Genomic DNA, 10,965 nt, shown 5'->3' with positions numbered 1-10,965 from the left:
ACCTGCAGGGAGACTGCTTTCCCTGGTCTCAGTCATGGCTGTGCTGGAGTATTCAGGGCAGGGGGATGGCAGGAATCTACAAGATAACAGGCCTTATGGTGTTTACAGTCTAATGAAAATATTATAGTCAAGACACAGAAACAGATCCAGAGACAGGACAAGAACAAAGCTAGGAGTGGGACAGCTTTGGATATTAGTATTGGGTTGGGGAGGTGGGAGGGAATGAACTGTTAGATGAGGCCATGATATTGGTCTAGGAAGGTGTGCTGGACAGAGTATTTGAGGGGGAGGATTGGGAAGGATGGGAGGTCGTAGAGCTGGGTAGACAGCAGAGCAGAGTAGGGAGAGAACTGAGATGGTAAAGCCATGGAGACAGGGGCTTGGACAGTAATGGGGGATGCAAGAGTCTCAAAGTCATTACTAAGGAGTTGTTAGAGATGCCAGAAGTGCCTCTGTGGATGTTCTATATACAGTCCTTGGAGAGCTGCAAAGGAGAGGTCTCTTATACCTGGGGCAGAAGGAGGGCTAGAAATGGTCTGTAGCCATTGTTAATACCCTCAGGTGAGTTGAGAGACTGCGGATAGTTGAAGCTCCTTGATTGACAATCCCTTTGGGAAAAGTGTTGTGGATGAACTTTTGGAAAGGTGATGCCCTCTACGGCTAGAATCCAGGATCTCCAAGATCCTTACAGAGCTTGGCTTCTCACTTCTCAAGTCTTCAGGATTTAGCCCCGCTGTAAAGAATAAACTACAATCCCCAGCGTCACTTAGGGCTAATTTAGCACACCTTCCGGGAATTTGAGTATTTCCGGCGGAAGTGGCCGCAGTTACGCCAATCGCCTTCCCTAAACAAAGTAGACTACAATTCCCACAACCCTCCGCGCCCAGGGGCGGGGAAAAGGAACCGGAAACCGGGTGGGGCGCTGGACCAGGTAAGGAAGTGGGAGTCTGGCAACTTGGGGCGCTGGGGGCGGGCTGGGAGCTCCCTGGGCTCCCCGTGGGTGGCAGGCGGGGAGTCGGGATGTCTGTGTTTCGGGGCCCCTCGCTCCGTCAGGGGCTCGCCCGGCGCAGGGAGAGCCGAGCCCATGGAGCCGCCCGGGGGGCCTGCGGAGACGAGGCTTTCCCGTCGGGCGGAGCCCGCGGGCGGAGGTCGAGATTTCTTGTGGAGCTTAGCCGTCAGCCCCCTCGGAAGTAGGAGGAGAGATGAAATGTTTCTGGGTCCATGCTCCATTATTATTATTGTTATCATTATTGGTTTAAGGATTTGCTGATTGTCCCTGTGGATTCCTGGAGTGCCCCCAAGGGACAGGGGAGTGGATAGTGTCTTGGATTCCTTCTGCACTTGCTGGGTTTAGTGTCAGAGAGCCTGGGTGGCCAGACGTATCAGTGGGTCACCCTCCATTTCCTTCGCACTTAATGTAATATGACACTGTCATTTAGAAAGTATCTGCCTTTCTTAAGTCTGTGGCCCTGGGTGACTTTAGATAGAACATCCAAGTTTCTCCTTTGGTGGGCTTTCATGGTGTTTTGTTCAGGACATTAAAGCTGGAATCACAGTGTATAACAATTGTTTATCTGTCTTGTCACAGTCATTTATGAACCTGGCTTACATTTTATTCATTTTGGACTTCTTCCCCACCGGGAGACTACCACAGTGCCTATCATGTAAGAGACTCATAAATATTGAAAAGTATAAATGAGTTAACAGCTGGTGGTAGGTTGGATGGAATTTGTGATATTTATTTCATAGAGAAGAGAGGTAAATGACTTAAGATAACTTAGAGATAAAACCAGAATTAGAATTTGAGTCAGTTGACACATAGCCTGCAGCTCTTGCCATCCGGTCAGGCTTTGAAATTCTGGAACACTGAAAATAAGACCTTGTCACTCTTTTGTGTACCCCCAGCCTTGCTGTCTTCAGCATGGGTCCCTAAAGATCAAAGGTAGGCTCAACTTAAGGCCTGAGAGAGGTCCCAGACTTGGAGCAGCCAATCTACTAATGTTGGCACTGTGTGGGGAGATGCAAAGCAAGGGCCCCTGAGACAATTGAGTTCTCCGCAGCTCCCTTCTCAGCTTTTGTTTGAGTTCAATTGGCCATGGGTAGCCACCCAGACAGATCAGTTAAAGACTTCTGAGATCAGTCTAGGGAAGGATTTCCTAAGTTTGGCCCTGATTTTTTTTTAATTTTTATTTTATATTGGGGTATAGTTGACTTAAGATTTTTTTTTTCTCTCTCTCTCCCACTTCCCCTAGGCTAGGTCAGAGAACAGGTTGATGGATCAAGCTGTTGTGTCAACCTTGAGGTCCCATCTCGGGGAAGAGGTTACTCTTGACCTGGGCAAGGGGTTGAGAGGGAGAAGAACCATGGTCCCTGCCCTGTGGGAGGCCCAGATGTGATGGAAACATGCCAGAGCCTGGCAAGCCCTCAGAAGCAAGCAGAGGGCAAAGCAGGCAGTTGAGCCTTGAGTGGACTCAGGATGTAGAAGTGGAGAGGAGTCCATCAGGAAAGGCTTCTTGGTAGAAGGTACTTTTATTTATTTTTTAATTTATTTTGGCCGTGTTGCACAGCTTGCAGGAGCTCAGTTCCCCAGTCAGGGATTGAACCTGGTCCATGGCAATGAAAGCCCGGAATTCTAACCACTAGGCCACCAGGGAACTCCCAGAAGGTAGTTTTAAACAGGATTGAGAAAAGATGGTATGGATACAGCTGAGCAGGTGTTTGTTGACTGCCTAATAAAAGCTAGGACCTTGGAGCTATGGAGGAAAATTAAACAGGGTCTCCTCTCTGATCTGCCTCAGTCTAGCCCGGGAGGCCAGGTGTGAATTCATGAAGAAGCAACTAACCATGGTGATGTGCAGTGGTTCTCAGCCGTCACCAACAATCAGCATCACTTGAAGAAGCCTGTTTAAAATACAGATTCCCAGGCCTCACGCCAGCCATACTTGGGTTGGGCGAGGCTGGGAAGGTACAGCAAATGGTGCAGCGTCCCGAAGAGGGACGGCTTTACCAAAGGGATAGTTGAGCTGCATCTGGAAGGGGAGGTATGATTTGGTTGTGTGGAGGGGTAGGGGACTCACAGTCCTGCTTCACTGAAGGAGTCTGTGAAAAATTGGGTTTGTAGAAATAGTACGTGCAAGGTTTGGGGAGTTGAGGTAGGAAGGGCGTTTTGAAAGTGTGAATGGAAAGGTCAGTTTGGACCACTGGGTTTGCATGGCAGTGATTAGAAGGAAGATTGGAAGGAATGGCCTCTGTGGGTTACAGAGCTCGCTGGGGTGCTCCCTCTTCCTCCTTCCCCCCTTCCCTCTTTCTCATCCTCTTCCCTTCCCCTTTTACCTTCCCCGGGCCACCATTTACACACAATATCTCATTCCATTTCTTATATCAATATTTTTAAGTGGATATTGTTTTTGTTAGTATTTGGGTGAGGAGACCTGAGGCTCTGGCCATGGTTACCTAGCTTGTAGGAGTCTAATGTGAGTGTGGTAATCGTCTCACTCACCACTGAAGATTCTTGAACGCGGGCAAGAAGCTGGGCTGGGGTTGGGGGGTTGTAGAATTAGCAGGGTGGCCGATGGAACCGTCTAAGGTAAGATGGGTGTGGATGGTGATGCGCACAGCCTTGAGTCAGATGGTTTGGGTTCAAATCCCAGCTTCATTATTTGCTAAGTGCGTGACCCTGGGCAAGTTGCTTGATCTTGCTAAGCCTCAGTTCTCTCACCTGTAACGCGGGAACAGTAACACCCACCTCGTGGGGTTGCTGTGCACATCAGTGAGGGGTACCTGGCACAGAGCAGTTGCTCACCACCTGGAAGCTCTTGTAATCTGGAAGCTCTTGTAATCAGCTCCGTAATTAGTCTCTGGGCTGTGGCTGTGCACCTGCATCCCATCCTTCAGCACGCTGGTTTCCAGGACACAGCCCCTCCTGGCTGGGCTTGTTTTAGGTGCTGAAAGTTTGCCACGTAAATATTTATTGAAAACCTAGGCATGGCCTAGGAACCAGTGACTCAAAACCTGTCCCTGATGGAAAGGAGGTTTGGAGTGGGGGATGATTGGTGGTTATGGGTTGTGCTCACCAGGTAATATATGAAGAGGGAGGATACTTGAATCCAGAAGAGGAAGGGCCCTTCGTTACCAGGAGCTGAGATGAGTGAGGGCTTGCCTGGAGGTTGGGGGTGACTGACAGTCTCTTCTGAGCCCAGGAAGTGGTAGTAGGGGCCCTGGCCAGCCTGGACCCTCCCACGCTATGACTGGGGCTGTTGGGGCCCCTGTCCATCTCTTTTCCAGGTGACAGTGGCATGGCTGTGCCCCAGCCTTTCCCGCCGGGGCCCCTCCACGAGGGGGGTGCCCTGGTGGAGCCCCAGCCCTCCCCTCGAAGCTCGGCCGAGGGCTTCTTGGAGGAGGAGCTCCGGCTTAACGCTGAGCTGAAGCAGCTGCAGTTTTCTGAGCCTGTGGGCATCATCTACAATCCTGTGGAGTATGCGTGGGAGCCGCATCGCAGCTACGTGACCCGCTACTGCCAGGGGCCCAAGCAAGTGCTCTTCTTGGGCATGAACCCAGGACCCTTTGGCATGGCCCAGACTGGGGTAAAGAGGTCGGCTTCCCCTGTTGGGTGGAGGGGGAGGCTTCAGGGTGGATGCTGGGCCGCGCGTGCTGTGGGGAGCCTGTGCACGGCTGTGGACGTGTGTGGGCCCCCCCGCCCCACACACTGGCTCCTGTGGTCTCAGACACTCTCCCGGCCTCGCGGCCCCTAGTTAACCAAGCGCATTAATGGTAGTTCCGCTTCCCCTGTGAGCTGTCCACTAATTGCCTCTGAGAGCCCTTCCTTCCGCCATCCCCATCCTTTCCTTACCCTGCCGGATCTCCCCTCTCCCTAGAGCGTGCTTGGGGTCAGGAGAGGGACCAGGACTTATGGGGTCCGTGGGGAGACTGGTTGACCGGGGTGGGTAGGGAAGAGATGCAGGACTTTCCGGCAACCCGGGTTCTGCTTCTTAGCTTGAGGAGAGCTTCGGAACAGAGCAGACTCCAGGGCCTGCCTCCTTCCCTTTCAGACCTCCGGATGAGTGACTGCCCCTCAGTGGGGGGTGCTCGGCAGGTGGGGGAGGGGAAGAGGCTTCGGGGCAGGAGGCTCAATCGCTTTTATTGATCCCAACTCGGGGCTGAAAGGTGATCCATGATGATCGATGGAAACGACAGCTTGAGGCCTGGGGCCGAGAGGGCGCCCAGAGAGCAGTGGTCAGCCCTGTCCCTGGGCCTCCTCTAGCTCTGGCCGCCTTTCTGTCTCGGGCCATCTCTCTGTCCTGCCCTGCTACCCGTCACGCCCTGTGTGGGACCACATATCCCCCATGCGTTTCCTGTACCTGGTCCCAAAGGCTCGTGGGGTAGAGGCAAACAAATAGATCCTCCTGGACCGCAAGCCACGTGAACGATAGGAGAAAGAGGGACAGGCTCAAACCGAGGGCCAGGAAACCTTGTCTCAGGCCCTTGGGTGAAGGTGGTTGGAGTGGTGGGGTGAGTGGGGCGCAGCTAGATCCTCTTGGAGGGTGGAGAGGGGCTGGTTGGTTCAGAGCCCAGGCGTCAGGTCTCCAGTCTGAAGCCCTGGTGTGTCTCTCCTTCCCCACAGGTACCCTTTGGGGAAGTGAGTGTAGTCCGGGACTGGTTGGGCATTGGGGGGCCTGTGCAGACCCCTCCCCAAGAGCACCCCAAGCGACCAGTGCTGGGACTGGCGTGCCCTCAGTCCGAGGTGAGCGGTGCCCGGTTCTGGGGCTTTTTCCGCACCCTCTGTGGACAGCCCGAGGTCTTCTTCCGTCACTGTTTCGTCCACAACCTGTGTCCTCTGCTCCTCCTGGCTCCCAGCGGCCGCAACCTCACCCCCGCCGAGCTGCCGGCCAAGCAGCGAGAACAGCTCCTTGGGGTCTGTGACGCGGCCCTGTGCCGGCAGGTGCAGCTGCTAGGGGTGAGGCTGGTGGTGGGCGTGGGCCGCCTGGCCGAGCAGCGGGCGCGGCGAGCTCTGGCCGGCCTGATGCCCGAGGTCCAGGTGGAGGGGCTCCTGCACCCCTCCCCTCGCAGCCCTCAGGCCAACAAGGGCTGGGAGGTGGTGGCCAAGGAGAGACTGAACGAGCTGGGGCTGCTACCGCTGTTAACGAAGTGAGCGCCCCTGCGGCCGGCACAGGACGTGTTCAAGGTCCCCTGGGTCCTTCGGGGCAAGCAGATGGCCGCGCGCCTCCTGGACTGGAGCGACGAGGTCCCCCTCGGCTCCCTGGTTGCTGGGACCTGCCGCGGCAGTTTGGACACTACTCCTGCTTGCCCTCCCGATTCCTGCCCGCCTCACCTTCCTTTGAGCGTTGCTGCTTTGGTCTGTGGTACCCAGCTCCACAGAGAGCCAGCACCTGCAAACTGCCCCACCTCAGTGTTTCCCTGGAGCCTCTTCGGCGGAGAGTGACCTGAACTGTGACTTCCGAGGTCATTTTGGCTGTTTTAGAGGAAAGATCCTGCCAGGATCCCCACCCGTCCTCCTAGAATGGCTTCCTTCAACTCACCCCTTGCCTCACAGGGACCAGGACAAAGCGTGGGTCGTGGCTGCTGAGAGTGAGCTTCTGATGGGAGACTGAGGCTGCATGAGAGAGAGACAATTCAGTGTGGCAGCGTGGGAATGGCCAGAAGACCTGGATTTCCGTGCCAGCTTTGAGACTTGTGCACTTTATGACTTTGGACAAGTTGCTTGACCTCTCCAAGCCTCAGGATCCTCGTCTATAAAATGGGGTCCCTGCCTCATGGGGCTGGTGTGGGGATTAACTGAGGTAACCCTTAAAAGTGCCTTGCGTACTGCCTGGCACGTGGGTGCTCATTACACCTTTTCTAGCTTTCTTGCCCCCAGGTTGGGGAGGCGCTGCACTACACTACACAGGAAGCCCCTCTGACCCAAAAACCCGGGTTGGGGTAGGGGTCTGGGCCTCCGCCTGTAGCCTGAGTGACGGGCAGATTCTTGCCCCACCAGAGATGGACTAATGACTTTATGACAAACCCAGCCTGTGATGTTTCCATCTAAGCATTAAAAGCTCCTAAACCCTTTTGTGTTGGCTCTTTTTCCCTCCTGCATGTCAGGGGTAGAAGGTGGTAGTTTATATTTTCCCATTTCTTACCTCTTCCTGTTTGCAAAGGGTTCTCTTGGGTAGCCGGAGGTGGTATGAACAGTCTCTAATTGCCTTACCAAAGCTGCAGGGTCTCTGTTAGGGGCCTGTCCAGTGGTTTGTCTGCTACTTGGGGCACTGTGATGGGTGGATGGGAGCCTGGTATCTCCAGCTGACTCATTTCTTACGTCTGCTGAATGGCTGCCCCTTTAGTAAGGGCTGGGAGAGTGAATTCAGTTGGGGGCAGAGACCAGCTTAATAAGGAACACATGGTTGGACTCTAGCTCCTAGGACAGGTCATCTCCAGCTCTCAAAATGAATAAGATTTTTTTTTTTTTTTTTTTTTGCGGTACGCGGGCCTCTCACTGTTGTGGCCTCTCCCGTTGCGGAGCACAGGCTCCGGACGTGCAGGCTCAGCGGCCATGGCTCACGGGCCCAGCTGCTCCGCAGCATGTGGGATCTTCCCGGACCGGGGCACGAACCCGTGTCCCCTGCAGCGGCAGGCGGACTCTCAACCACTGTGCCACCAGGGAAGCCCTCAAAATAAATAAGATTTTTAATATATGTCCCCCCCATTGTATAATAAATAATTTGAGTAGCCTCCATTTTTGGTTCTTGGGAGGGAGCCTCTAGATCCTCAGAATTTCCCAAGTGCTGGGAGTTTGTCATCCATGGTGGGACCCTCAGACCACACTTGAGGTTATGCTGAAATTTGACTCAGGAGGGCTGACCATGCCCGAAAGACCAACAGTGTGATTAGAGGGCTGGGGCTTCAAGCCAGGTGATATCAGCCTGCCCTCCAGAGAGGGGAGGTGGGGCTGGAGGCTGAGCTCAGCCACGTGGTCAATGATTTCAATCACTTATGCCCGCATAATGAAACCCTAATAAAGACTCTGGACATGGAAGCTTCGGTGAGCTTCCTGGTTGGTGAACACATGGATGTGTCAGGAGGGTGATGTGTCCTGACTCTGGGGGAAAGGACGTGGAAACTGGGAGCCTGCCAGATCTTGCATTATGTGTCTCTTCATTTGGCTGGTCCTGATTTGTATCCTTTATAATAAAACCGTAATTGTAAGTGGAGTGCTTTCCTGAGTTCTGTGTCATTCTAGCAAGTTATTGAGCCTGAGGAGGGTGTGGGAACCCTTGAATTTGTAGCCAGTTAGTCAGCAGTGCAGGTGGCCTGGGGACCTCCAAACTTGAAGTTGGCATCTACAGTGAGGGCAGTCTTGTTGGGGGCTCTGCCCTTAAACCTGAGGGGTCTGTGCTAACTCTGGGTGGTTGGCATCCGAATTACATTACAGTTTTGCACCCCCATGTTCCTTAGACTCCTTTCCTCTCTTTCTAAGTAGTTATTGCCCCAGTTAGAGCACTAGAACTGGGCACTGGAATAATTGCACAGAGATAGGAGCCATTGTTCTCTTATTTAGCTAAGGTAGTCAGGGAGAGCTTTCTGGAGGAGGTGGCATTTCAGGTGGCTTTAGAGACTGGGAAGGTTTTGGAGAGCTTAGAGAAGAGCATTGTTCAAGGGCTGGCGAGTAGATTAATGTTGACTTGGCCCAGTTGGGAGAACAAGGTGGATAGCTAAGTTGGGGCCAGCTTGTGAAAGGTCTTGAATGCTAGACTAATCTTTGAGAATTTGAAGTCCAGTGAAGGAAGTGAGATGCACAGAACATGCACTTAAAACACCCAACAGATGGGGGATGGAGGGGCAAGCCATATAGGAGGCAGTGTAGGTGCAGTGGGGTCAGGAATGGGAAGGGAGGGGATTAGTGTGTAGGGAAGATGTCTCAGGGGGATAGAGTTGGTTGGGGTGAAAGCCTAGCATTGGGGTGAGAATCATGAGGTCGTGGAGGTAGGGTTGGGCAGTGCGTAGAGGTTCTTGAATAGTAGTGACCAAGATGATGACTTGAAGACTTAGATGTGGCAGAGTCACTGCTGGATCTGGCTTCTAGAGGGTTGTTGCCCTCAATTCTTGGGGTGCATCTTTTCAGGGAGAGGCTGAATAGGGTCCTGGGCCTGCTTTTTCCCAAGGGCACCATGTTAGTCTGCTAGGGCTTCCATAACAAAATGCCACAGACTGGGGGGCTTGAACAATTTATTTTCTCACAGTGCTGGAGGCTGGAAGTCCAAGATGCAGATGTCAGCAGGTTTGGTTTCCCCTGAGGCCTCTCTCCTGGGTGTGCAGGTGGCTGCCTTCTCACTGTGTCCTCCCATGGCCTTTTCTCTGTGTGCACCTCCCTGGTATCTCTCTTCTTAGAAGGACACCAGTCATATTGGATTAAGGTGCCACCCACCCTTATGACCTCGTTTAACTTGGCTTCAATAGGAATTTGGGGGGGGGGTCACAATTAGTCCATAACAGGCACCTAAAATCATGTCACCGCTTTTTCTTCCCTGACCAATGTCAACCTCTAACAAATGGGTACTCCGTGCCTTTCCTCCAGTCTGGTCATGGGGGCTGGTGTGGTGGCTTCGCTGGCTAATAGGCCTTAAAATACCAGACTGGCCCCTACCCCCAAATCCATTTTAGAACAGTTTCTTCAGTACAAATGAGAGTGTCCTTAAGGAGGGAAAGCTCATTGTTTTCTCCTGGGCCAAAGGGAATGGTGATGTCAGCTGCTACAAAACAATATTGGAAGGGAATTCCCCGGCAGACCAGTGGTTAGGACTCAGGTGCTTTCACTGCCCGGGCCGGGGTTTGATCCCTTGTCAGGGAACTAAGATCCTGCAAGCCGCACGGCGTGGCAACCCCCACCCCCACCCCCCACCACACACACACAATGTTGTGAAAAGTATTTTAAAGCCAAATTGAAGTGATTTGGGATAGTCAAGAGTTTTGCAGTCTGATATGTTGGCCACTAGCCATATGTGACTGTTTAATTAAAATTAAGCAAAATTAAAAATTCAACTCTTGAGTCACTTGCCATATTTCAAGTGCTCGGCTAGTGGCTACTGATTGGATGATGCAGATACAGAACATTCCATCCTCTTGGAAGGTTCTGTTGGATATAATGTGAATCAATTCACCTGTAGAGGTTTTAAAAAAGGCAAGTGTCCCAGCTCCACTTTAAGAGATGTTGATTAGGGAGGTCTGAAGTATAGCCTCACATCTATTTTTCTCTTTGTGCTGTGGATATGCAGCCAAGGTGAAGACAGGATTGCACTGGATGCCCTGAAGGCAAGGAGAGGGCCTCATATTCCTTTCCCCGTATGTAACCCCACACCTGGCACAAAGTAGGTGTCCAGGACGAAGGCACATCTGGGTGCTCACATCTGGGTTTGGAGATCTACCCCAGGGTGCCCATCCAGTAACATGAGCATCTCCAGAGTTTGTTGTGTTTGCCCAGTGATGGTGACGCGAATTCTGGTTCAGAGGAGTGATGGGGTCTTCAAGGTCCCACTCCAACATGTATGCATGCACACACACACGCACACAATTACACTCAACTTGATAGAAACCAAGCTGTGCTTGGGGTGGGAGTGCTTCTGAGACTGCAGGATGGAGTGTGTTGGGGAGGAAAGGGGCTCTTCCTGTTTTTTTTCCTTACTGAAACAGGATGGCCTAAAGCAAGATTGAGTCTTTTTTTTAAAATTAATTAATTAATTAATTAATTAATTAATTAATTTATGGCTGCGTTGGGTCTTCATTGCTGCACGCGGGCTTTCTCTAGTTGTGGCGAGCGGAGGCTACTCTTCTTTGTGGTGCACGGGCTTCTCATTGCGGTGGCTTCTCTTGTTGCGGAGCACGGGCTCTAGGCGTGTGGGCTTCAGTAGTTGTGGCTCGTGGGCTCTAGAGCACAGGCTCAGTAGTTGTGGCACACGGGTTTAGTTGCTCGGC

The 10,965-nt window shown here is 52.6% G+C and overlaps 1 protein-coding gene across 8 annotated transcripts; it reads left to right on the top strand.

The window, feature by feature from the left end:
• Positions 1–890: 890 nt before the first annotated feature.
• SMUG1 (single-strand-selective monofunctional uracil-DNA glycosylase 1) lies at positions 891–7,069 on the top strand. Of its 8 annotated transcripts, none has more exons than XM_082636199.1 (4): positions 891–931; positions 1,589–1,664; positions 4,285–4,583; positions 5,621–7,069. In XM_082636199.1, exons 2-4 carry the CDS (start codon positions 1,595–1,597, stop codon positions 6,146–6,148), a joined length of 897 nt encoding a protein of 298 aa, XP_082492325.1. In that variant the 5' UTR covers positions 891–931; positions 1,589–1,594; the 3' UTR covers positions 6,149–7,069. The 8 variants fall into 8 exon arrangements, with proteins under 8 accessions (XP_082492325.1, XP_082492331.1, XP_082492327.1 ...); XM_082636201.1 differs by having other exon boundaries at positions 913–931; positions 2,253–4,583; XM_082636202.1 differs by lacking the exon at positions 891–931 and adding an exon at positions 2,253–2,523 and having other exon boundaries at positions 942–1,664.
• Positions 7,070–10,965: the final 3,896 nt, after the last annotated feature.

This window comes from Mesoplodon mirus, assembly GCF_964341445.2.
Source record: "Mesoplodon mirus genome assembly, chromosome: 11".
In the NCBI taxonomy this organism is placed as follows: Eukaryota; Metazoa; Chordata; class Mammalia; order Artiodactyla; family Ziphiidae; genus Mesoplodon; species Mesoplodon mirus.
The sequence above is the reverse complement of the archived record's forward strand: the minus strand, read 5'-3'. Positions and strand labels throughout refer to the sequence as shown.